The sequence below is a fragment of the Patagioenas fasciata genome, chromosome 1, assembly GCF_037038585.1.
Source record: "Patagioenas fasciata isolate bPatFas1 chromosome 1, bPatFas1.hap1, whole genome shotgun sequence".
NCBI classification, from domain to species: domain Eukaryota; kingdom Metazoa; phylum Chordata; class Aves; order Columbiformes; family Columbidae; genus Patagioenas; species Patagioenas fasciata.
In genome coordinates this window covers 62,822,131-62,849,808 of record NC_092520.1, presented here as the reverse complement: position 1 = coordinate 62,849,808, position 27,678 = coordinate 62,822,131, and the positions used below count along the sequence as shown (strand labels likewise).

The 27,678-nt window shown below is 41.2% G+C and overlaps 1 protein-coding gene across 1 annotated transcript; it reads left to right on the top strand.

The window, feature by feature from the left end:
• On the top strand, positions 1 to 27,542 carry RAB20 (RAB20, member RAS oncogene family). Its single transcript, XM_065844982.2, has 2 exons — positions 1 to 357; positions 26,495 to 27,542. Exons 1-2 carry the CDS (start codon positions 186 to 188, stop codon positions 27,013 to 27,015), a joined length of 693 nt encoding a protein of 230 aa, XP_065701054.1. The 5' UTR covers positions 1 to 185; the 3' UTR covers positions 27,016 to 27,542.
• Positions 27,543 to 27,678: the final 136 nt, after the last annotated feature.

The window sequence follows — 27,678 nt, the reverse complement described above, 5'->3', positions numbered from 1 at the left end:
AGGAGCGGGGCCGGGCCGGGGGATAGGAGGAGCCGGGGCCAGATCGCGTCGGCGGCGGCTCCGGCGGAGCCCCCGAAGTTTTTGCTGCCCGCGGAGGGCGGCCCTCGTCCCGCCGCTTCCGGGCGGAGAGGGCCGGCGAGTGCCCAGGGGAACGGGGCTGGCGGGAGCCGGCAGGCCCGGCCGCGATGAAGAAGCCGGACGGGAAGGTGGTGCTGCTGGGGGACATGAACGTGGGCAAGACCTCCCTGCTGCACCGCTACATGGAGAAGCGCTTCCAGGAGACGGTCAGCACCGTCGGCGGTGCCTTCTACCTGAAGCAGTGGGGACCGTACAACATCTCCATCTGGGACACGGCAGGTGAGACCCGCCGTGCGGTGCAGGGCGGCCTGAAGGAGCGGGGTGGCCGGCCCTCTGGGCTCCCGGTGTTTCCCGTCGGAAAGGACCTCCCAGAAACTTAGGGGGGTGTTTGCCGGCCGTGTGCCCCTCTCCTCCAGGTCCGGAGAGAGCTGCGCTTGTCGTCTCGGGCAAGCGCTGCACGCCGGCACCGTCCGCGGTTTGGCCATTATACGTGTGCTTTCCTTTTCCCTAATTTTGGCTTCGTCTGAATGTAAGAGCTGTTGATGGGAAGGGTTGCGGTCGGGTGACCTCGTTCCGAACAGCTTCGCTTTTCCAAGAACCGGAGTGCAGGAGATGGGGAGAGGTGAACCCCGCTCTACCCCGGCGGGGGAGGCCGGGACCGGGAAATCCCTCGGGGTGCCTGGTGCTTAGCGCTCTATTTCGGTACTAAGGTAGAGTAAGTAATGTAAAACAAATTATTCGGCAGTGGAACAAAGTCTGGAAAGAAACGTATTTTTGATGGGCCGAAAGGGACCTTACAACTGCTAGTCTCTGGTGGTTTTGGACCTGCTTTGCAAAATGTGGGTGTGCAGAGAAGACTGTCATGCCAGTTTGCTTTCTTTTGCCTGAGTGGATGGCAACTGACTGCAAATCCAAAACTGGAGTTAGAGAGGTTACAACTTCTGTTCATCGCTTCTTACTGTATGCTTTTAAATGTCCAATTGATATCAGCTGGTGTCAGACTGACGGCTCACAAACTGTTCAGATGTGGCTCACGCTTTCACCGCAGCAATAAAAGCCTCCACGTCAGGATTCAACGCACAGAGAGCATGGGCTGCAGGCAGGTTTCTGTCTGGGAATTCTCGGTTACAACCAATGATAGGACAAGGGGCAATGGACACAAAGTGGAACACAGGAGGTTCCACTTAAATAGGAGAAGAAACTTATTCTCAGTGAGGGTGACAGAGCACTGGAACAGGCTGCCCAGGGAGGTTGTGGAGTCTCCTCTGGAGACGTTCAAAATCCGCCTGGATGCATTCCTGTGTAATCTCATCTAGGTGTTCCTGCTCCGGCAGGGGGATTGGACTAGGTGATCTTTAGAGGTCCCTTCCAATCCCTAACATTCTAGGATTCTGGGATAGCAGCACCGGCTTGTCCACCCCACTGTGTTGTGGCAGGCAGCACGTCTGGGATGCAGGAGGAAGCGTGGGCTGTGGTTTGGAGACCTGGGGTGAAGGAGGTGGGAGGACATGGGCTGGAGAAGGGGCTTGTGGTCTTCGTCATATGAAGATTTTGCTCTTGGTTATTACATCAGGAAGCTCTGGTCTGTCACATGGAGGACGAGACTACCCTGAAAAATGAGGTGTATGAACATTCTTGCCTCTTAAGTTGATTGTGGGAGAAATATCTTGTTCAATATTTTTCTTGTCTTTACATTTAGCTGACTTCTGTTAAAATTCATTAGTGGCAATATGATGAACACGGAGTATATTTTCTTGTGAAACTTGGGGAATTACAGTATCATGCAATATTCCAGTTTCCTCTTGGTGACGTTTGGGAGGGAAGTTCATTTGCTGTGTCACTTCATGTCACAATCTAGTCCAAAATGGCTTTTCCTGTGTCATGAATTGAGAAGGAGAAAGTGGGGAATGAAACTGCTGAGAAGTTAGGCAAAAGTACTTTTTGGAGCAGGGGAGGAGATGTTTAAGAGCTGTTGCTTCTTGCATTTCTTCATTTATTACTATGATGAAAGCTCTCTATCAGTACCTCTGTTTTAAATACACTTTCTATGTCCTTTGTGATTTTTTTTTTTTTTTTTTTTAAATCTACTTCAGTTTTAGAATTCACATATTTTACTGTGGAGAGCCTCCTGCGGGCAATTGCTGCTTGTTTCTAGTAAGCCAGACCCAATACCCACGTAGGTGAATAGCAGTGGGCTTTATTTCAACAGAAGAGTTAACTTGGTGGGATTGGTCTGTGGCAATTTCCTTTACAACCTTCTGCCTTTTTTTTTTTAAATAATGTACTATAAAATAAGTCCCTCCCTGGTTTTGTCTTCTGATTTTAGAGCCCTTTTTTTCGGTCACTTATTCTTATTGCATTATTTTATACAGTGTTAGTTGACGATTCAGGTTCCAGCTCTGTGTGGCATCTGAAAGGCTCCATAGGTGGTTCTCCATGTTCCAGGTGAAGTGCCCAGGCGATACCTGTAGCTTCACAGTAGAAGCTCCTAGTGCTTCAGGCAGTGGGACTGAAGGACTTCTACAGCAGGATTGCTGAAGCTGTATTTGCAGAGCGCCAGTTGAAAAGCGTTGTTGTGTTGTACTGAGGGTTGCATAGCACATCTTCCTCATTCTTCTGTGTTGCTGGAATTAGCGTCGAGCCCTGCAATCCCAGGCAGGTACAGACTCTTGCACCGTCTCCTTGTTGGCTTGTACTCCTGCAGAACGATGGGAGCTGCCAAGACTGGGCTGGGCCACATTTGGGCCTGTGGGCTCTGGTTTATTAAGAGCTCTCATTAATCGTCTGAAAACCAGCAGCTCCCAGGGCACACATATGCTTTCTCCTATCCTGATGAAGAAGGAAAGGGTTCCCTGGATGCTGCAACTCTGATGTTAGGTAAACAAGTGGACTCAAAAGCCTGCGTTATTTACTTTTTAAAATTTTCCATTTGTGTGGACACAGCGTGTCTGCAATCCTTGGTCTGTGCTTCTTACCTCACTATGGTGTCATTGTCTTATCTCTACCAGGTGGGTACCAGGTAAACGTTGAGGTTTTGTAGTAAGGAGGAGGTTAAAATTTAGCTCTTCTGTCTGTTTATTAACCTGGCATTGCGTACTGCTGAGTTCTTGTGAAGCAGTTACAGGGTCATGGGATACAGATACATTGTGTTCTCTAACTGTGTGTGTGTAGATGTACAGGGGAATCCAGAAAGAAAAGATCATCCAGGAGATGAAAATTCTTTGTTACAAGAACATGACAAAAATACAGTTCAATGTTTGCACCCATATTACCTACCTAAATACTGAGTGCGATGTCTGTCTAGTACCCCAGTAGTACATTACACGTGTACAATATAGAAATATGGAAGACAAAGCCTAGAAAATGAGGGGATGCTTGGTAGCAACTACTACGCTACGTGTTCTTTTTAATTTTCTTAGTTCATGTTCTATTTTGTATGCAAATGTATTTTTTGTTGTTGTTGTTGCTTATCAGAATTATTTTGGGGACTGTTATCTCCACAGAAGTACCCAATTTTTACTTTAAGTTCAGTTTAGATGGTTATTTGTTTTGCTGGTATGGATTAGGCAGTTGGCTGTAGCAATGTAAACCTTGACACACTGAAGCTTTGTTCCTATAACACGGATTTTTTTTTTCACAAGATTAGACTTCAGTATATCTGCAGTAGCAGTGATGGTTCAAAAGTTAAGTATGTGTGAATATTAATAATACATCAGTTTAATTGCTGATCATCTGATTTATTGAAAACATGTGTCATTATTACTCATTGCTGTTGATCTTGTATTACTTCTCACTGATATTCAGGAAAATCTCACATTTATTCAAGGAAGAATTAAATTTGCTTGCCAAAGTGCTTAAAAAGTATTTTTCTGTGCTGTTACCACTCAGAAAATCACAGAAGTGCACACTGGATCTGTTCTGCCATGTTAGGGCCGAAGTGCAAATCAGTTATTATAGGGAGAACTCTTCTTTTGGCTCTACATTCACACAGCTCCTTATCTTGGAAAAATCAGCTGCCTAGTCTAGTCTGAATCTTTCGTATTCTTATCCACAAGTCTTGTAAAATGGGTGTGTAGAAGTTGTTAGACTTGATTATTTTTTATGTAAATGCTTACAGCAAACAGTTCAACATTTCCAGTTTTTCAATCTGATAAGTATGAGAGAAGTTATTTGGAAATTGCATTCAACTCAAGGAAACGTGCCACAGATGGAACAATACTTGGGTGAAGTATCATATGCTTGCCATGTTTTTATGCTTTTTTTTTCATAGCTATCTGTTTTTCACTGTTTCTGTGTTGTCAGAGGCTTTTATAGATGGTTTTGTGCCTGACCCAGCGTGGCTGCTGTTGTATTCTTGGTGTAGAGAGTTCTTTATTTACTCCTTAGACTCTGATGCTACAAATTACATTTGCTTGTTTTCTGTTTGGCTCAGTTAATTCCAAGGAATTTTTAAAAATGCGTGAACTATACGAAAAAGAGAGAAACTGTAAAATTCAACATATTTTTGAAGGACTAGTCCACTGGATGGAGGCCCAGTCTCCAAAGCATTTGTATGCATGCTTTGAGACCTGCATAGCAGCATATCCAAAATAGTATTTTTTGAACCAAAGGAGGTGAGGAACAGCATCAGCCAGAGCTTCACAGCCAGAAGAGCTTTCTCATGTGAAAGGATCGGAGGTTGGAGACTCACATGTCAAAGCTATATATACGTAATGTGTGTATATTTATGTATCTTCTAGGCAGTGCTGACAGCAACTGTGGAGTAAACCAAACCTGCCGGGTGTTGGTGGCATGCAGCTCTGAGCTTGCACACAGCCATTTATCTCGGGCAGCGCAAACATGTCCTGAAGTTCTGAGGGTCTCAGTCCTACTCCACTTTTAAACCTGGAATACTTGTGTGGTGGCTGCAGCTAGCAGGATGTTCAGGCATATTTTTTTACCCCTTGATATTTCAAAAGGAAAAACTTGTTTGTATGTTAGATCTCAGTCTCTAAATTCATGTTTTTTTCATCTGACAGGTATGTGGTGCCCCCAGCAGCAAGGTCTCCTATTAGTAGTCATGTCCCTTGTGTTGCTGGTTTAGTATCAAAGCAGCAAACCGGCAAGTTAATGACAAGTATTTCGTAAAGTTCACTTCATGATCCTGTAATTGCATTTTAAGAAAGAGGCTGGGTTTTGAACTTACCAACGGATAGTCATGCAGCATGATAATGGGGAAGTGTTAAGGTAACTGAGAAAGCAAACTTCCCTTCTTTTGCTTCCTCTCATCTTTAGCAAGCTGTCTGCATGTGAGAAATGATTTGACTGTTCTGTGTATATTCAGCTATCAGTTTATATTTTTACACCCTCCCCTCCCGGTTATTTTGCACCTGCAGATTTTTGGTTGGTTTTTGGGGTGTTTTTTTGTGACTTTTCACTTGTCAGAGCTAGTAGTGACAAAGAAGATAAATGTAGCCTGGAGAAGGCTTTTCTGTGGCTTGAGTCAGATGCGGTGTATCTGTATAACGAATGCTGACGTCTCTTGTGACTGGTTTGCCGATGTTTGCTGGATTGGTGCTGCTGTGCGAGTGTGAATTGCTCACAGTTTCTGATCTCTGACCGCAGTGCTGGCAGCTGCCTGGGCTGAGCTTTCCTGGGCTAGGTGTGAGTGTGCAGCTGGTAAGAATTGTTAGGTTCCTCCCTCGCTTAGGCTTTGGGTCCCTCGACTTCTTTCAGTACTTATTTGTGTAGACGTATGCTTCCTTCTGCATGTTTTTCTCCTAGAAAGGGGGTGACGTAGCAAAGTTCTCAGGTAGAAGTCAGGATGTGGTGTGACTCAGTCCTTTGCAGTATGACATCAGCCCAGGTAGGCTGGTCTGAGGGCAAAAGTCCCCCTGTGCAGTGAGTAAGATACACATTAGTGGTAGGTAGCGAGGAAGCACGGTCCTCTGTCATGCTGAAACAGAGCAAAGAAAGAATAGGATTAAGCAGAGTGTTCTCTCCACAAGTGAAGAACGATAGCAGAATATTGAACAGAGTAGCTACTATTTTTGACTTTCGGAAGTAGAGGATTACAACAGGAGAAAAGAAGCTACAGATGAGATGCTTAGGTAGGTTAGTGAAAGCCAAAGAGGACTCTGAGGCATGTGCAAAAGCCTTTCTGAACCCCATGAAATGGTGACAGAGTAGCAGCTGGGGTTGGGTGTTGCTGGATGTGTGATGACGTTACATTTAATTGAAGAGGTCATTTGTTGGAAGGAGTTAGAAGATAGCACCCCAAAAAGCATCTTGGGCATCAGGGATTGTTTAGTGAGGACGGCTGCTGGGCATGTAGCAGTGTGCAGGAGGCTGGAACTTAACAAGATATGAGACGGAAATTATGGGGAATAAAATGCTTTAAGTTTGTTGCCAGTGAGTCATGGGTTGGGAGTCAGTTGCTGCCAAAAGTCTCTGAGTTTTGCCTTTGGGAAAACTATCATGGAGAATAAGATGTTGGCCTCTGTGTATTAATTGTTTGTAATTGTTGTGTGTGGAACAATGACAGCTGAGGACTGGTGCCTCATACATAAATAGGGTGGCTTCCCTGGGATTTCTGCACACAGTTGTAGTCCCCACGTCTTGAAAAGGAAATCATAAGAGCAGAGGTTCAAAGGGACAGTATGTATAAGCTGGTGAGAAAAATCTCTTGTGTACGGGGGGGAAAGCCCTGAAGAGAGTTCACTGTCAGTGAATTCTTTATCTAAAGCCTCTGAAGCAGGTTGAGAGGCAGGAATAAAGGTTTAGCTCTAGACTGTCCCTGGGAGCAGGATTTTATTGTTGGAAAACAGTGCACTAGATGACTTTTGTTTCTGCAATGAATTTTTCCTGAAAAAAGCAGAATAGCTTAGAAAGGGATTAAAACTATGAAAAAAATAATGAATTTTCTGGAGAAAGCCCTGGGGGAAGTTCTGTTTTCCATGTCCCACAACTTAAAAATATAATGATGCATAAGTGAAGTCAAAGGTGGCAAACTGATTCCTGCTGAAAGAAGGTGCTTTCGTGTGCAAATGAAGTAAAAATATGGAAATACCTTGTCAGAGGGAATTACGAAAAATACACAAACATCAAAAAGAAATGGGAGACAAAATTAACCCAGTTTGTTTATTCAGCTATGGCTAATTCACTTTATCAGAGAAGGAGTTATGTTTCTAATGTGTAATTTTAGTACTGACTCTAGGGGAGGCAAGTGAATGGGGAGGGCAAGCTGCTTGTTGGTAGCGAGTACTTGATGCAGGCCAAGATAAATGTAATGTGTGACCCTCTTCAGTAACTTCTGTATTCCAGCCCCCACACTAAATCCCTGCTTTGCATGTGGTATTTAATAGTAGTGTGCAAAGTGACTGTGCTGTTCCAGCCTCAGTGGGAAACTACTTGATGGTTCAGTGAGAATCTCCCTTGAATAATACCAGTGACCTGCGGCCTGTGCCTGGCTAAGCCGTCCTGTGTTGTGCCATGGCACTGCAGCTTGACGAACATTAGCAGCTTTGGAGTCCTCAGTAGCTCCTCAACTTCTATAACAAAAAGGCTGGTTTTGTGTTCTAATTTTAGCCTGGAGTGAGGCCCGAGTTTTAGAGTCATACTGTAAAAGGGGGGAGAGAGGTTAATATCGACCGTTTTCGAGTGCATCTGAGTAGATGGTGGAAGGGAGAACAAGAATATGTTTGTTTAATCTTTGGTCCGTGGCCTGTATTCTTGTTTTTCTGTGGAAATTTTGCTTTTTGGCTTTGACTGATACAAATGAGTTTGTATAAATCCTTGAATTGATTGAACAAGTCCATTTTAAACTTATGTTTTAAAGCCCCAGGTCCTTGGTAGGAGCGATTCTAACAATTTTATAATGGAGAGTTTGTACCTTTGGCATTGCATGCTTTCTTCCTTGCTTACTGAAGGAAGAAATGTATTTTTCAGATGCCTCTGTCAAAATTGACTCGACAGCTGGAAGGTTCGTTTGAGTGTTGACTGTCTGCTTTGTGGCAATACTGAAAATGCATGAGAGAGGGAGGCACGTAGGAGAGAAATGGTTAGTCAAACAATGTAAACGCAGTGGCAAAGCTGCTGACAAAAATTGCAGACACGTGGAAATTCGACTTCCTGGTGGATCAAGAGCCAGTGGGAGAAATTGCAGAAAATTTCAGAAGGGTGCCCAAGAACTGGATTATTCTCTTTGGTAAAACTGGTCTCCTGTAGGTTATGTGCAAAGGCTTAAATAAGAGCTCTGTGCAAGAAAGCAAGTTATTAATGCCCTGTTGCACTCTTCAGTTTGAGTTTAATATTTGTGAAAGGCAAACCTGAGCTTAAGAAATCACCACTTTTTCAGCAATTTGGGTGGGAGGAGGAGGAGGAGGAGGATATTGGGTAAAAAAGTATCCAATCCCAACCCCGACTTTTTCTCTGTAGCTGGGTAAATAGCCTTGCATACAACAGCCAACAGCTTCATTAGCTGTAAGATAAAGATGAATGTGTACAAACTAAGTCATGTTGACCCAATTCTGGTTATATCTGGGATACCGGGCACATTTGGTAATGAAAAACCAAGTAGCTACTTAGAATTAGTATTGTATGTTTAGATGCCTGAACTTGAGCAGTCTGGGTTGTCTGCAGTCATCTAGGCAATGAGCTTCTACTCTTTCCTTCGGAAAGAAGGTGACAGTGGGTGCTTAAAATCAAAGTCCAGGGCAGGTAACCAGCTGTTAGCTGGTATGGTTTATCTGAGCACTCATGTATGGCGAGTACTTTTCTTGTTTCATCTTGCATGTATATACATACGGTGGTGCACAAGTGTCAAAGCCAAGGAGACTCGTAGCCAGCATCACAGTGGTTTGACTGGGCTGCTCCTGATGCTCAGGTGAGTTTAAGTATCTTTATTTCACACTGCAGTCACATCTTACATCACAGATGAGTTGTTTGCTTTAAGACAATTGCTGTCTTGTGTCAAAGCCACTAGTCATGTGAGCTTCCAAGTGATTTTTCCTGTGGCACTGTTTCACTGGCTGAACTGAAGGTGAACTTGGTAATGCATTGCCTGAGTCACACTGTACTATTGCAAAATATCCAAACAAGTAACCTTTGTTTGGGTCTCCACTGAGAAAGGTGCTGAGTCAGTGGTGGATACGTGTGGAGCCATTAAAAAATGCGGAATAGAAAGAATCATGTTCTCCCTCAAGTCTGAATGATTTGCTTTCTTCCAGGTGAACACTGGGTAGAATATCCTGGGATTTGATCACAAAGCATCGACTTGGGGACAATTCCTTTTCCTGCACCTGTCCTATCAATTATAACTGCATCTGCAGCATCTAAGGAAATCCAAGTGTAGGAAATGAGATTTGAGCTTGATGATTAAACTTCTTTTTTGCAAGTAGTACTGCTGAGAGCAGAGGTGGTTAAAGGAAATGAGGGGTTTTGCTCATAATTTGAAAGAATTCTTAGCAAAAGCAATTTTACAGCCTTCACCACAGGAGATCCAGGATAACATCATTTTGGACAGCCAATTCAATAAGCATACATGATTTTTCTAATCCTACTAAACTACTTGGATGTGGAAAAAACCCAATCTATTATAGAAGAGAACTTCTCAACATCATTTTTAAAGGGAGATAGATCAGCAAATATGTTTGTGAATCTTCTCATGTATCTGTCCATCCCGTAGGAAGCCAACTAGAGTTGAAGTTGGCTTTGTGTGGGCCATCGAGGAGCCATTCATGGAAGAACTCTGCTGACAGTCTAAAGACTTGTGTGAGCTTGAATTTATTAGTGTTTTATAGATGAAGCAAGAAGAAGAAAATGTGATTGAGCTCTTGTCTTTTTACCAATTCCACGGATGGAAAAATACATTTCAGCATTTCAGCCTAGTTTGTAGCATGGTGGAAACTTCATGTACAGACTCCAGGAGGAAACACATTTAAAACTTAAACACGTTAGTGTCTTATAATGAATTAAAGCTGTTGTGCTTTCAGGTTGTTTCTGTTCTGCCCTTTCACAAATTCCCTTTTTAAAAATTTTTTTAAATTTTTTTTCCCTGTCATGAAAATAACTTGCCATATCCTGATCTTCCTGATCTACATGTTAATGAACTAAAGATTGGAATAATTTTGTTCAATAATCATTAAGCCTCTGATATAGATGCTTCTTCCTGTTCCCTCAGCCTCTCCTGTCCCCAGTTGATCCACTGACATGTTTAATTTGTTGCATGTTTTAATATTCCTAACCACTGTTTTTGTACTTAGGAAATTCCTACAAAATACGGAGAAAGAATGTTGACCAGCCATCCATCTGCTCTTACATACTTAGTTTAAAAAAATAATGCTCTTCAGTTACAGGATTTTTTTGTTTTGCATTCTGCAGCTGATGACTACTTAGGAATTTTTAATAATGTGTAATATTACACTATAGATATTTAAATACTTGAGACTTTATTTTTCTCTTAATTATATCATTATCTGTAAAATGAAGGATGGCTTAGTAAGACCCTCAGGAAAATGTTTTTCCTGTAAGAATATGTTAACTAGAAACCCCAAAGAAACAGTCTGGGAGGTGGGGTAAGAGAAATTAATGTGTAATACCCTTCATGAAGAGCATGAAGCAAAAGTTAGGTAGATTGAAATAGCCTTTAGAACAAACGTCTAAATGCTGGTCATTGGCTGAGTAATAATTTCTCTATGTGGAGTGAAGCAGCTTTGATTTCTGCTTAAGCTCATGTTCCCAGTGCACTCAACGACACCAGTATAAAACATACATGCGGGAAGTTGTGCCCTGGTTGCAATGACCTTCAGCTCCCTGTTTCCCTTTCCCCAAGGGCTCTGGGCTGATCCACTTCCCCTTCTGGTTGTGCAGGTTACTTCAGTGATTGGGATTAAAGCTTCACCAAGTTTAATGCCTTATGTGATGTGAAAGTCCTCAGAAGTTTGCTTTCTGCTCTTCCTAGTGGTGTCTGCGATCCGGATGTACAAATCTGTTGTTGCTCTCTTCTTAATTGCTGAGGTTAGAAATAAGGCTCTCAGTTATATTTTAGAGGTTGGTTTGTTTGTTAATTTGTTTCTGTTCTCTGGGTTGATTCAGAGAAGGGAGAAATGACCAGAATCTGTAGCGGTTTCTAGTGAAAAAATGAACGAAAGAAAAAGCCCTATGTACTTGAGCTGTCATCTTCCAGGCTTCACAAAAGGGATCATCAAATCTTGTGAGCTGCTGTGAGATTTAAGTGTTTTAAAACAAAACAAAAACCCACTGGTATAATGAGAGTGATTTTTTTTTTTTTTTCCCCCTCCCTCCCCTGATACAGGCGGTTACTTATTTAAAAAGTAAATCTCGAATTTTGTTAAACTGAGAATGTCTCAATCCGCTTGGCTGCTCCAACCCCCACCAGTAGGATTGCTTCTTATTTTTAGGACGAGGAAAAAACACTCCTGTCAGACCGTCTTTAGGACATGAGCTTTCCCTCCCACAGCAGATAGCTGCATGTATCATATTTGTATTGTTTCCTTTATCTCCCTTCCCGTTTTAGCATTGTGTGCCCTTTTCACATTGCCCTGCTCAAGTCTGTTTCTTTTTTTTTTTTTACTCCAAGCCCTGGAAGCCCAGTGGAAGTGGAATAGTTGGTGTCTATCCTCTTTTTGAGAGGCAGAGCACTTTGTGACCTAGAGATGCTGCCTCGTCGCCTTAATTGTGGTACAAAAGGATGTAACACTTGCAAATCTGTAGGCAGTTCCCTTTCGGTAAGTAGCTTTCCCTCATGCCAGGAACAGGGCAGACACTGGACAGTGGTAAGGTTGGTTTTTGTAGCTTGTTCTCTATAGAAAGTTCAGAACTGAATTCTTTGTGGTTTTTAGTGGTACCCTCTTTGTGCCAGGTTGGAGGAAGTTAAGATGAGATTTATATATTTATTTTACCATGCCTATTTTGTGGTTTCTGTTTCTTTAACCTTCAAATTAATGCCTCTAAACAGTGAATACTAAACATGCTCTTAGGAGTGTAAGGAGAAGGGCCAGGAGTGGAATTAAAAGGGAGAAGTGGTGCTGGGAATGTAAAAGCCGCGTGTTCATCTTAGCCGGTGCAAGTTCTGAAAACACAAGCCACACGTCCCGAGATTAAAATTTCCTGAACGAGGTGAACAAGTTTGAGTACGCTCCCGCAAAACCCCGGCAGCAGCTGTTTGTCTGGTGTGGTCTCCCACTTTGGGTACCTGCTGGAGGCAGCTCACCCCATCACCAGAACTTCCTCCTGCTTTTGAGAAACCGTGACCATCTGGAGGTGAGCAGCAAAGAAGACTTCAGCTGAATAGAAACTGGTTGGGTTGGTAAGGAGTAGAAGTGCTTGTAATTTTATTGGGCATGAATTATATGTGAATAAATTGCATGTGTTCTTAGTTGAGAACCTGCCTATAAATGTACTGATGTTGAAAAAGAAGAAAAACAAACACTATAAAAATATCTCTCTATTGAGTGGGCCTAGGTTTATGTCCCATGTTACTAATATGAGTTTTGCTTTAAAAAATAAGAAAGTAGATTTTTTAATTTAGCTTGCAAGATCCATGACCTTTACTTCTACCCACTTAGCATGCTTTCAGTATTTTTCAAATTGCTAGTGAAGGCTGGTTTAAAGTTAAACTCAGTGTTACAAGTCAGAAGCTAGCATATAGTTAGCTACTACAGTTGAGTTCCATTTCACCAGAAGATAGTTTAACCTTAAATAAGAGGCACTTATCAAGTACCTGCTGGGGAAGACCACCCATGGATGCCTGCTATTGATCTACAGGAAGCTATAACCATAGCTTCCTAAAGCACTCTGACAACTCTGTTTTATTCACTATGTGTGCAAGGATCATTTCTCATTTTTGAAACATGTGACACAGAAGGTCACTTCTGACAAGACAGTCTGCCAGCTCTCTTTTCTTTTTGTTCTTGTGAAACATGGTCTCTGTGTTTCAGAATATGAACTTTGTGATTTGTAGACTTTTTTTTTTTTTTAAGTGCTGAACAGTGATGATTCCCGGCATTCAGTTGCTGTCTTGCACTAACTTTTTATTTGTAAATGCTCGGTCATTTGGAATTATTTGTGGTCGTCCTGTAATCTACTCCTAATCAACCTGGAAAGGTACTAGTAGGATAAAAGATTTATGGAAATGGTGCTCGAGGTACTGTCTACTGCTTCCTAAGTATTGACGGCAGCATGGAGAGAAGTGTCATTGAAGTGGGGCTGATGGAAAACAGGTGCTGACATAGCTAATGTTCTTGTAAATGAAACTCTCCTGTGGGTCTGTGAAAGAAAAAGGTAACTTACTTTGCTGTTCTATGACTCCCCTTGTGTGGGTGTGCGCAAAAAAGTTTATAGCTGCACGGTGGTGGTTTGGTTTCCTATAGTTGGGAAGGGGTTTGAAGGCTGACAGCCAGGAGCCAGAAATACATATTATTTGTTTGGGGTTAAAGTGGTAATATGGAAAAAGAATAATGTTTTTAATACATTAGACTGTTTAATTTTATTTATGGTTGGATATGAATGTTCGTCCAAAGAGGATCTACAATTGGAACTATTTTTCTTCTCTAAAATATCACTGTCCGTAATGAAGATATTTATTGAGTTCATGGTATTTTCTCACTCAAAAAATGGCATGATGTACTGTATTGATTGACTTGGTATTTAAGTAGTTACCTTTCTGCAAAAAAATAGTATGTATGTAGTTACCCTTCTGCAAAAAAATCCTGCAGTAAATTTTGATTAAAAAAAAATGTAACGATATATCTAAGATGAGAGCAAAGTACCTAATGAGGAAGTTGGAAAAACCCAAGTAAACTTAAGACAGGAATAAAAATGAAGAAAAACAGGAAGGATTTCTCATGTGTGAGGGAGCGGGCAGACATCGACTTGCTAACTCTTCACCAAGAGCTGGCAGGAACGCCTGAGGAGTGGTGGCATTTCAGGGTGCTTATTGAGATACATTTAGGAGGGCAATCTCAATTAACCCTACTCATCTCTGGGTTTATTTATTTATTTATTTTCTTTTAATCACACACCTGTATGAATATTTGCTTGGGTAAGTTGGAAGCGGAGTTAACTTGCCAGTTCTTTTTTGATCCATATAAAACATCTGATGTGTGTGGAGTGACCTCCCAGCCCTGCAGTGCCAGTCAAACTGTGCCAAAATACACCCGGTTGTGCATTCCTACCTGAGCTGAGGACCTGCCTCTCAGTGTGGAGAGCAAAGCTGGGGAGGGAGCGTGAGCTCTGAAGATCTCCTTTCGATGTGACTCTGGAGATAAGGAGTTGGTAACCGTCTCTGCTTAGCAGTTGCATAGAGAAGTGGGCTCAGCTGCAGTGCCTGCTCCCCAGTGGAAAAGGAATTGTAAATTTAAGGAAAAAGTGTCAGTTTTCAGGTACTGGAAAGAAAAACAAGCTGCTTTTAGAGCTCATCCTGTGGAAAATGAATTGCTGTTCTGTAGGAGGGGCTTTTCTTGGAGGAGGTGGATTGGCATTCCAGTGGGTATTACGACCAAAAGTCTTCTTGGACAAACCAGAAGCGAGTGGCTTCCGCAGGTGAGGTTGTTCTGCGGCCCCGTCCTGTAACCAGCCTCTTTGGTGCCTGCTGCCAAGCAACATTTGACTGTCAAACTCTGCTGCGGCAGTTAAGTGTTCAGTGCTATTGCTCCCGCAGAACTCTGCCAAAGTAAATCCAAAGGGTTTTCCCCCCCTCAACTCCAATCATATCTTTCCTTAGGAAGGGCATCTGCCAAATGACCGGTTCTTTTTTAAGTAGCAGTTTAAAATTGTCTTTGAAACATAAAGAATTCCACATCGATGCTTACATTTTACATAGACTAAAATTTCTGGATTCATCCTTGCACTCTTGCTCCCATTTTAGTACAGGCGTACAAGAGCTTCATAAATTTAACTCTCAAGCACCCTGTCACCATCTCTTTTCAGTAGAGACAGTGTTGATGTGAGATCTCAGCTGGAGTTCTGGTGGAGCCTTCGCTCTTGGACAGGATGATAACATCCCATAAATTTGGCATGCCCTCACTTCTTTTGCCAAACTTCAGTGTTTAAATAAAACATTTTCCTGCAGGACTTGTGAGGTTTCAGAAGGAAACAGATAAATACTGGGGTCATTTTTTTTCAGTTTGTGTTGCAGATGCACTCAAGATATGCTTGCTGGACTGGCAGGGCTAAGGTCAATTCTCTTCTTCTTTTACAAGGCACTAGGTTTCCAGACAGCTGAAAAATATGTGAATTGCTTAAAGCTTCTGGGCTTATTTCCTTCACTTAAGAATAAACACAGAAGGTCAGGAGAACTAAACAAAATGGATGATTGGACAAAACTAAGTCTTATCTAGCTAAGTGAAAATGTTATTCAGGATTGTAGAGGTGTCAATGGGATCTTAAGTTGCACATAGTTGTTAGTGTTGTGTGTGGTGTTTTGTTGTTGTGGTTTTTGGGATGGGGGTGTGACTTTTTTTCCCCAGGTCTAACCAAAGTTTTTGTTGGAAAAGACATGTTAGTTAGTGTAGTTAGAGGCTTTTTTTCCCTATGTAATGCTTTGTGTTACTAGGCATAGTATGATAAAATGTAAAACTTTGGATAGAAAGCATACTGCTGCAGTAAAATTTGTGTTTCTATGGGAACTTTGGTTTTGAAATTACAGTTCTTGTGAGCTTAAAAGCTTGGGCTTTATTTATTATTAGGTTCTGATTTATTCTTGCCACCAAGAAAAATAATTTTGGATTTATGCAAGAGAATATATCTTGGGTACTCTTTTGTCCCCCAAAAGCTGAGGCTAGTTTATGGACTAAATCTTGTAGATAATAGGAATCTTCTCTGATAATATTTCTTCTCCTTCACATAGGGGTTGTGCAGGCCCTTTCTCCAGTGCAGACATTGCTGGTTATAGATACCGTGAATATGCACTTATTCCAAAGACACTGAGTTTGTAAGTTTCTTCATAAAAAGATGATTGCAGCTAGAAATATGTGGACTAAACAAATGTTTAAGGGTGCAAATGAAGAGAGACTAATGGTGTGGGGAGCTGGTAACAGGTTAAGCTTGATTAATTTGGGCAAGAGTCTGTGTTTTGCAAGGTCCATTGAGTTGGTAGTAGATGACAGATTGAGCTCTTGATGCTACCTTGTGGTGTCCCAAAGCCTGTGAGCTGTTCTGAAAAGCATAGCATGTGTTGGGAGGGGTGAAAGTAGTGAAGAATTTCACAGAATCACAGAATGTGAGGGATTGGAAGGGACCTCGAAAGATCATCTAGTCCAATCCCCCTGCTGGAGCAGGAACACCCAGATGAGGTTACACAGGAATGTGTCCAGGCGGGTTTTGAATGTCTCCGGAGAAGGAGACTCCACAACCCCCCTGGGCAGCCTCTTCCAGTGCTTTGGCACCCTCACCATGAAGAAGTTTCTTCTCAAATTTAAGTGGAACCTTTTGTGTTCTAGTTTGAACCCATTACCCCTTGTCCTATCATTGGTTGTCACCGAGAAGAGCCTGGCTCCATCCTCGTGACACTGACCCCTTATATATCTGTAAACATTAATGAGGTCACCCCTCAACCTCCTCTTCTCCAAGCTAAAGAGACCCAGCTCCCTCAGCCTTTCTCCATAAGGGAGATGCTCCACTCCTTTAATCATCTTCATTGCCCTAATTTAAGTAACATCATCGTTTCAGTGAGACTCTTTTGACTCTTTTATAGTCTTGGCTGTAGAATAATATGGAAAGGTTGGAGAAAAGAGCTACAAGGATGATTAATTGTTTAGAGGAATCTGCAAGAGGCAAAGAGCCTGAATATGAATTTCTCCAGCCTAACAAGAAGAGGATTAAGTCACACAGAAATACCTTTTAGAGGAGAGAGTGAGGTTGTGTGTGTTGGTGTTTGTGTTTTGGGTGGTGGGGTTTTGTTTGCCTTTTTATGTTGTTGTTGTTGGTTGGTTTGGTTTGGTTTTTTCGTGTGTGTGGGAAGGGGGGTGTCTGGTAGATTTGTTGTTTTTTTTTTTGTTTAAGCTGATACATAATGATGGTGAAAGTCTCTAAAAATTCAGAGTCTGAAAGCTGAAATGCAGCACACTAATTTGTGAGAAAATAACTTCTTTTTCTTTGATCACTTTATAAAATCAGTCACAAGATGCGGATGAGGGCTGAGTGAAATTCTATCATCTTTATTACTCAGGAAATCAGACTCAAATGAGGATTATGATTGATCTCTGGCCTCGCTTGGTGAATTTTTTTCTTTTAATTTTATTTTTTCCTTTGCCATGTTAACTTGATGTCCTCCTTTCCTTGAGTGTGTCCAACAGATCTGTGTTTGGGAGCTAGTAATGAAAAACTTCACTGCCAGTTATGGAGTGAAAATTGGCAAATTACACTTCAGGCCTGGCTTAAAAAAATTCAGGGAATACTTATACTAGTTCATGACTGAATAATACAGGATTTGACAAGATGAAAGAGGGATGTTTATTAGAGTTGAGGTGTGGGTGAGAGGGTTTCATCTGCAGTAATGAGCTTTCTTGGATACCTCTGTGACTGGGCAGGCTCTGCAGGATGCAACAACACATTGATCGGCACCAGCATAAGCTGCGAGGCATCTGCTTTAAGTTTAGTTGCCTTTAGTAAGCAAAACTTTTACATAAAAGCACATTTCTCCATAAACTGTCACACTGTTAACTGTCAAAAAAACACAGCAAGTTTTTATCCGTGTTTCAGCTGTGTGTTCTTTAAAGGTGTGCTGCGAGTTAAAGCTACATGTCTTTTGAGTCATTTCTTCAGCCCACGAGAAAAATGTTGTGACTAGACATCTGGTTTGGAGCTTCTACCAGCACATGCCTAGAAAGATAACCTTTTTGAAGGGTATGAAATAAAGCTAACCCCGTAACAAAAATTCCCGTTATTTTCTCTTTTGCCACTTCTATGAAACAGGGTTTTGCGTGTGCCCTTTTGCTGCAGAAAAACGTATCACAACAAGCTGTTGTCGTCAGATAAAGCTCAGATGATCCTGTAGATGTTAACAATGTCTTAGATGGCCAAAAGGATGTCAGATTTGTTATGTAAAGGAATTAAAATAAAGGGCGAGTTTTATTTTTTCCCTGGAATATTATGTTGGAGGCAGAATCCCCAGTAACAGGCCTTGATGCTTGGTAATGCCAATCATCTCCTCCTGTTTTTCCTGAACACTGTTGTAGCTTGTCCTCTTATTTTGTGGAGAGTGCATTAATATTTATTAAATATTCTGGCAGAAGTTTGCAAGAGACAAGTAGTTATCCTCCAAAGATAAAAAACAAGAGTCATACACTTGATTAGGATTGCGTTTAAGAATTAATCCTTCAAATGGCCCTTCAGTTATTCATTGCTGTGTTATTTTCCTCATTTTTTTTATTGGTATCAAAATTTAGGTTCCCTAAAACCACAGTTTACATATATTTTGGGGTATGTTTTATCCCAGACACTGCTGGATCACTGATGGTGGTTTAGTAGACTTCTGAAAAATAAAATAATAAAAAATACTCTCCTTAATAATGTTATTTACACAGAAGGGTGCAGCTTAATCTTTCAGGATAAAAGCCATAGTGTGGTATCATAATTCATAAATTTGGGATTATAGTGCCAAGGCATTTTCTGTTTCATCAAAACCTTTCTCTGCCTCCACTTAGATGACTAGTTGGATTTTCTCAAGTAACTTATTGGACTGTTCAGACAAAATCAGATCTATGAAATGGAATATTTTAATGTTTTGTAGAATTCTATTCTATACCAATGGATTATATAAGATTTTTTTTGTATGTGAATTCAGTGGGGACTAGATTATAGTGGCATAATTTATCACCACTTCCAGATCAGGAAAATGTTACATTCCTCCTGTATAAAAGCACACTGAAATCTTGAGAACTGCCTTTTTTTTGAGTTGTCATGGAGTTAAATGTACTAGGAAGCATCTTCTGCTTCACTGTTAATGGTTCACAAGGCTTTCTCATCTGTGGCAGAGTACAAATACACTGTTGGTCCCTTTGAATCTGTGACTTGCCTCCATTTGAATATTGGGCTTTATTTATTTATTTATTTTTTAACGGGAAGATATTTTTACCACTTGAAAGAAATGTCCTGACTACATTTGCCATCCTGAATGCCAGCCTCTAGGGGAGGGCAAGAAGAGCTCATGCAGTATATTTCCTTTATCCATATAAAAGCAGCAGTATAAATACCTAAATGCTGCAGGCTTGGAACTTAGTAACTTTGGACATTGGCTTGTGAATAACATTATACGGAGTGTGTGTGTTGGTGAGAAGGAACCATAAGTACAACATGATATGATGGTGCTTTTATGTGGTTTTATGTTTTAAATTGGCGTGAAAAGTGCTGTAGAGACTGAAGTTGTGTTGTTTCTATTTATTGAAAAAGTAGTTTTGAATAACCCCCATTTTCTAAGACCAGATCTGAAGGGATTTAAGTAATTAATAGATAATGATTATGCAGTGGGTTAGTTCTAGACTTTCTAGCCATGGATTTTTGTGTCAAAATGAAGCTTTTGTTAGTGGAGGAGTGATATTTCTAATATGATGATTTAAGCTGACTGGAAAACAGGGCTCAGTGTCATCGTGAGTTCTGATCTTGCCTAAGTGACAAGTGAATGAAGCTCCTGTTCATGGGGCTTTCTTGCTCACACCAAACTGCAGTTTTGCAGAAGGGGCTTTGCAAGCCTGAACCGATTCCCATTTGTAGAGAGGGGATGTTTTTGGGGTCTTGGGAATTTCAGATTCATACAGAACTCTAAGTATCTGTTCATTAAGACAAAAATACATAGGTTTAATGGAAGATACATTTTTTGCCATTTGAAGTCTTCTTTTATTATGAGATAAAGATACTTGACTTAGAAATTGAGAGTAAATTGCATGTAGAAATGGAGTAAGCTTGTCCGAATCATGTATTACACTGAGCCCACTTTCTTGACTGTCTGTTTTCGATGTTTTTTATTTGGAGAGCTGTATTAAAGAACCTTCCTTTGTTTGTTGCTCACTTAACCTATGTGGCTGTTACTTTCTTCTTCCATGTGTAGCTCTTTCTACTTTAAAACATGAAAGTGAAGCCCTTTGGGTATTAAGATAAGTATTTTCCTATGTTTCTATTATGTTCTGCTTTGGCCCAGATATCCATATCTAATTTTAATAACTTAAACAGAAGCTCCTGGAATAGGGCACGGTTCATGCCTCAAATGTTGATTCATATCTAAGTAATGAGTATAAACAGAATAAATGTCATCTTGATTTTTAGTAGACCTAGAGCTCCGATGCATTCTGAAACTTCAATATATACAAGTATATTCTATAATGTAGCATTGTGTATATGTAATACGAGGTGAAGATGTAGCTTAAATTACTTTTCTAGTTGCTCAACTGTAGTTGTTTCGGTGATTACGTTTTTTTTGGGGGGGAGTGTGGTGATGTGTGTGTGGTGTGTTTCGTTGCGGGGGGGTGTGTGTGTGTGTTTTGTTTTGTTTTCTTCAGAGACTTTTATTCTACGGGGAATTTTGTCCTGGAGAAAAACCAAATGCTGGTATTTTTTGAATGGATCGGGAAATCACGTATTCAGACAGCTCCTGGATACACAAAAATTGAGCTCTCCAGTGCTTTCTGACTCATTTGTTGCCACTAATTCCTACTTATGTCCTCCATGCTAATCCTTTGGGATGGAGAGCTTTATTTTTATCCTCAAGTAACCACAGGCATAGCCTGGTTCTTAATAAAGCTCCTTACTTCAAGGGAAATGTGATAAAGCCACCTAGAAGAAATAAATATCAGTCTTGCACAAGGTAATGAAGAAGTCTGACTTCATCAGTGTCAAAACTTTACAGCCTGACTCACATGTGGGCAGGGGAATTTTCTCGAAACCTTCAGGGACCTTTATTGTTTGTTCTGTGATAATATATATCTTGGTATACGTGCACAAACAGAAATCTCAGTTCTTAGCAGAATTGTTTTTCCTAATGTCCTTTAAAGGGTCACAACTTTACTGCTTTGTCTGCAAACAGAAGGAAATGCTGTTCCTTAAAAAGGAGCTTCTTTGTCTGCTTTTGTGATCACGCGGATGTTCCCGCTGAGGTAACTCAGCAGCATCAGGGTCACCCTTTGAACCTTCATCCACTGCGGCTGAATCCTCAGCTCTCATTTCTTTCTAATACCAATTTCTGTGCTGTGTTGTGGGTGTCACAGTCTCTCTTCTTTCCTGTTTTGGCCGTTTCCTTAGGGCACAGCTCCTTGGCCCTCTTTGTGTACACTCAAGTTCAAACTCTCTTATAGAGGAGAAAGACAATTTGAAAGGCAAAGCCTAGCTCAGGGGTGTCAGACTCATTTTCAGCAGGGGACATGTCAGCCTCACGGTTGCCTTCAAAGGGCTGAATGTAATTTTAGGACTGTGTAAGTGTAACTACTCCTACATGTATACTGGCCTAAAATCACATTCAGCCCTTTGAAGGCAACCGTGAGGCTGCTGATGTTGGCCCCTGCTGAAAATGAGTTTGACACCCTCGGCCTGATACCTTATGTTTCTGTTGATTCCTCTTTACTGTTCAGATTACAGTCCTGCTTAAATTACAGTGAAAATCCTTGGAAGATACCTGGCTTATGGACCGAGAACTTTCTGGACAGTTTTGTACTCCTGTTCATTTTGATCCAATGTTAGTGTGCTTCTGTTGCTTACCTTCATATACTTCTCCACACTACATATTTACTTTAGAAACTTGGAATTTAGGACTCTGTTCAGACTGTGATATCTGAGGAACAACAGTACTTTTTCCCAGTACTTTTTGGAAGACCTTTTTAGCTTTTTAGCATTTGTGGTGGTTTATTCCCTCAAGACTTTAAAGTAACAGTCTGGTTTTGCCTTGTTGTATGTGCTAAACACTGAGACATTTAAAACTTGTTCTTCCTGTCAAGGATTTCTTGAAAGAGTGTGTGTGGGAAGTTACACTGCTTAAGAAGTTGTGGTGAAAAACCTTTGAAGAGGTGGAAGGGAAGGAGCACTCAAACATGGCTGGAGGAAATCTTTTGACCTCCTCAACATCAGCAGCAACTTCACAGGCTGCTTTGGACACCACCCCTGGGGACAGCGGGCAGGAGGATGGCTCCAAGGAGGAGACTGGGGCACTGCTGTGATCAGTGGATCCCTCAGCTGGGAGCTGGGAAGGGAAGGGGATGCTCGATCAGACTGTGGTCCCATCTGGAGAAAGCGTTCACGTGGACTGCTGCCTTCCAGCTGAGAGGTGTTGTAGGAGGCTGGCTAGACCAAAGTTTAGGCCTTAAGTTCAAGTCTCACCACACTTTAGAGTTAGTCTTGCTTATTTATCAGGCTGACCTCTTGAATGATCTGCTTTTCCCTTCTGTCTCCCTTGGGTTTCTTGTGAACTTGATGGTACTGAGGTCCATTTGGCTCAAAATTTTTGAGTTGTTTGTAACCATCATAGGACTTTGAAAATGCTTGGTGGCCATGCCGCTCCTGAGTGGGTAAAGTCTCCAACAGGGTTCCTTGTACTTGCTGGAAGAGCATCTGAAAAGTTAATGGCGCTGCAAGTATTGATATGACTGTAGGGTTGTTGAACTACTGTAAATACACAAAATATAAAGATGAAAAACAAAAATTAGTTTTTGGTTACGGGTTGAACTAGATGATCTTCAGAGGTCCATTTCAATCCCAACTATTCTGTGATTACGTAGCTTGGCTTTAAGAAATTTCCCTAATGTTGTGCCTTTGTGGTTGATTTTCTTCTCTTGCAATTCCTTTGCTTGCAAATTATTTGACCATTCTGCCAGTCTGCCCTGTTAGCTTTATTTTTGAAATACCAAAATGGTTTCATTCTTGGATTCAGGGTTTACTGTTTAATTTGGCTAATGGTTTAAAAAGGTACATGGTTGTAGTGGGACCAGATGGGTCCAGAGAGAGAAAGAAATAAAGAGCCATAAGAAGGGTACGACTGTTTTAATAAGTTATTCACTGTAATGTCTGATACTATTTTGCCTGACACTGTGGGGACAGATAAGATATTAGTTGAAATACTTTGTGTAGATTTGAGGGCTTTCCACATCTAAGGTTGTTCCAGCCCTTAAGGGCCAGAAGTGGTCTGTACAAGGAAACTGTGCTGCAAAAATAAATTAAGCATTTTTTCTGCATGTAGATTGTGTCATGTGGGTGAGCAAGAGAGACTATCCATAATTCCTCTGCCATAATTAATCCCTTATGCAAGGTAAATTCTTCTTACTGCCTTTTTCTCTTTTCAACAATATATTATTTGTAGAAGTAGCCAGTTGGTAATTGGAATGTAAAAATGTCATGGTTTATATTATGCTGTGCAAGATTAGATTAGCATACAAATTCCATAAAACAAGTAATAGTATTGTTCTAGTACTGGTTGCTGTAGCGTATGATTTTGGGGGCTGCATTTTATGGCTCAGGCATCTGGAGTGGGAGAATGGGGGAGGATATGTGTTCCATTGTGGTTTCCAGAACGCAGTATAATCAGGATTCGGATGGAAACAAAGTAGGTCACAGCACAAACTTGTACTGAAAAATGTGAGACTTTTAAAAACGTGCAGTCCAACTGAAAGCCCAACTTTGAACATAAGATTGGAGAAAAGAGTGTCAAAGCACTGACCTCCTCATTCACTCATTCCCCTGCACCCCAATCTCCCTTGCCCTTACCCAGCGTACATCAACAAGGGCATACGCTGGCTTTTTTTCTCTCTCCTTTTTTCTACCTTCAGATCACTGGTTTAAAGAATTTCTTTCACTGGAGGAAAACAAATTGGAGGTTATACAACATTGGACAGAAGCAGTTCTCCATAAGTTTTGCCTAACGCTTTTTCAGCTCCATTCATTGAACTTGTGACCTCTGTTGTACAACCCCTACTACCAATTATTCACTGTGTAGGAAAGTATTTAAACAACACACGGGATTTTTTTGATGTGAAATCCTAATTTTCCGTGTTATGAGAAAGAGTAAATAGTTGTTCCTGGGTTACTTTCTCAGTTTGAGACCTGAATTTATAGACATCTGTTTATATCCTTTTTTTTTTTTTTTTTTTCAGTCATTCACCAGCTTCAGAGATCCCCCAGTTTTTCCTCGTGCAAAAGTTTTGCATACTTCTGAGCATCCTCACCAGCTTCCTTTAAAAGGTGTATTCTGCACCTTTTAAAATCTGTTTCTCTGGCAGTTCCAGGAATGTCACTCACTGTTGGGTGAACTTTGGATTTCATGTTCTGGCTTGATGTTTTCCAGTTTTGTTTTGCTGATAACAATGAACACTGTGTCTCTCTTCTGGCCACCGTGGGGTAGTGTCCTGAAGTTTGTCAAAAGACATACTACAGTGACTCAAAGATCTATTTTAAGTTCTTTTCCCGGCTGGAGACAGACTCTAAGTTACTTGCACAGTGTGCATGTTCGTGTGCAGGTGTCTTCTCCCAGTATACACTGATATGTATTTTTCAGCATGAATTTCTGCTGTTTTTCCTATTCCATAGTCATTTACAAGGATTTCACAATGCTGTAACTCATGGTGACCAGTAGCTTTGTGCAGAAAATTAATGTAACCAGATCACTTCCAGATTTTCTGTAAATGGAGGCTCTGTGTATGAACAGGGTTGATAAATGATGATGATTCTTAAATGTTCAGAAGAGCATAGATGGCTTTTATATATATATATATATTTTTTTTTTTTTTTTAAATCTTGTTCATTCACACTTCTGTAGTGACCTAAGCCTGACTCTGGCTCGTTGAAATCTGCTGTGTTTTATCTTTATTCCTCAAAACTCGATCAAGAAAAAGTGAACGTGCTCCAGAAGATTTTACGCATATCTGATATTTGAGGAAAGTTGCAGTTCTTGGTAGGAAGGGAAAACACCGTCTGTTTTCTCCCTATTTTCATTTAGTCCCTTTGCAACTTTTGCGTCACAAAACTTAAAGTAGAGTCAGTTTTGTCTCCCAAGAGACGGATTTGAAGGAGACTGCCAAGGCTTAGCTGGAAGTGCTGGGAGATCCTCGCTGAATCATGAGGAGGAAGAAATGGTCTGTTAATAACTGTTGGTTTTTGAGTGCTGGTCAGGGCATCTTAAAAGATACATTACTGTTAAAATGTCGTTCAGGTTCTCTAGATTCTGTGTTTAACACTCTGAAAGAAGTGTGAGTCCTTGTGGTGGGACAGATGCACATCAATGCAGGCTTATATACAGCAGCATTAAAGACAAGAAGTCTCTTCCTGTAGAGCAAATGTACCTGGGAACTGTGGGCATGTAACATAGGACTAAATTGCTTACAAAATCGTTCAAAACCCAGGAAGAAGTGGATTACTGACTTGGATCTGGATTTCTGAACTGGACATACTTGAAAGTGTGTACTGAATTTGTAGGAGTAGTAAGTTCTAGTGGAATTTGAAATTATTTTTTGTTTATGAATGGGTAAATAGATGGAATGGGCCATCTGTGGATGCAAGCAGGGTAGCTGTTCATGTGGCATAAATAAACTAGTATGCAATTTAATTTAAAAAAAAAACACACACTTTTTTTCTTTTTTTTTTTTTGTTTCTGCAACTGAATTCTGTGTCACTTACTCATCTTACTTAGGTCAAGAGAGGTTCTTCCTTCCCCTCTACTCTGCCCTGGTGAGACCACACCTGGAATATGGAATATTGTGTCCAGTTCTGGGCCCCTCAGTTCAAGAAGGACAGGGAACTGCTGGAGGGCAGTTGCAGGGCAGGGCAATGAAGATGATTAAGGGAGTGGAGCATCTCCCTTATGAGGAAAGGCTGAGGGAGCTGGGTCTCTGTAGCTTGGAGGAGACTGAGGGGTGACCTCGTGAATGTTTATAAATATGTAAAGGGTGAGTGTCATGAGAATGGAGCCAGGCTGTTCTCAGTGACAACCCATGATAGGACAAGGGGTAATCGATACAAACTGGAACACAGGAGGTTCCACTTAAATATGACAAGAAACTTCTTCTCAGTGAGGGTGCCAGAGCACTGGAACAGGCTGCCCAGGGGGGTTGTGGAGTCTCCTTCTCTGGAGACATTCAAAACCTGCCTGGAACATTCCTGAGTAACCTCATCTGGGTGTTCCTGTTCCACCAGGGGGATTGGACTGGATGATCTTTCAAGGTCCCTTCCAATCCCTAACACTCTGTGATTCTGTGTGATTCTGTCTGTACAGATTCTCTGCTCTGACACTGAGCAAGCAGTGAGCTGAGCTGGTCTGTGGCACCGTTACACTCTTAAGGAAAAGAAGGAGGAAAAAAACCCCGAAAATGCTACAAATAACACATTTTTACCTTCATTGCTCCACGCAAACTTGTGAAATTGGTTTAAAATTCCTTACACTCTTTTAGTCAGTGAATAATATAGCTTCCAGCAGCACGCTAACTTTTTGTTGTGTTTAAACCTTTGCCAGGACGGGAGCAGTTTCATGGCCTGGGGTCGATGTACTGCAGAGGAGCAGCGGCTGTGATCCTCACGTATGACGTGAACAGCCTCCAAAGCCTGACGGAGCTGGAAGAAAGATTCTTGGCGCTGACGGACAGTGCGAGTGCCGACTGCATTTTTGCTATTGTTGGAAATAAAGTTGACCTCAGTGATGACTGTGCTTTGCCACCGGATGAAAATAGACCCGAGAAGCCTGTTGCCAGCTGTGGCTCGAAGGTGCGAAAACAAGTCCGTGCAGAGGATGCGATCGCGCTCTATAAAAAGATCCTGAAATACAAAATGCTAGATGAGAAGGATGTTCCGGCAGCTGAGAAAATGTGCTTTGAGACCAGTGCAAAAACGGGATACAAGGTGGACTACCTCTTTGAAACAGTGTTTGACATGGTAGTGCCAATAATCATACGGCAGAAAGCTGAGGGGCCGCCGCAAACTGTGGACATTACTGACTACAAGCCAGCAAAAAGGACAAAATCTGGTTGTTGTGCCTGAATCATTTACATAACATAAAAAACTGAGGAATAAGAAGTGCTCGCAGTTAATGAAAAAGGAAAAATCAAAGAATAAATAGATTAAATGGTGTATGCGGGGAAAAAAACAAATCTTCTGAATGTTAAAGGTTTCTGGAAGACTGTGTATGAAAATGGGAATGTGAGCGAAATTATGGAGTTAGACTTGCCAGTTTCTGAGGGCTCTGAAGACAAATGGTGTGTTAGTACAATTGGTACTGACAATCATTTGGATGGTTTTGAAGGAGTCTGATTTTTTTTAATGACTCGCTATTTCATGTTGCATGTAAATGACCTATTTGTGTACTCTCGACAGCTTTCAAATTATCATCTTTTCCCTTGTGATTCTAACTTCGGAAGACAACACATGGTACTTTTTTATTATTAAAAAAAATCAGGTATAATTTATATTTGTAACTAATAAATCAATTGTAATCTTTTTATGTTAGATAAGACAGTGTAAGATTCAGAAGCTGTACTATTAAAATCGCTGTGGGTATGTACAATTAATTTGGAGACTTTATTAATGTGAATTCTTTTTCCATAGCGGGCTTTCATGTATTAACAGGCAGCATCACAGCTCTTGCAGCTCTAATTGCAAGTTGCAGGAGGAAGTTTTTTCTTTCGTTTCTCTCTTGTAACTCTT

Excerpts from the sequence above, each read along its gene's own strand:
- RAB20 (XM_065844982.2), top strand. The coding sequence starts at position 186 with ATGAAGAAGCCGGACGGGAAGGTGGTGCTGCTGGGGGACATGAACGTG. Across the intron at positions 358-26,494 it reads CTCCATCTGGGACACGGCAG|GACGGGAGCAGTTTCATGGC; the intron begins GTGAGACCCGCC and ends AACCTTTGCCAG.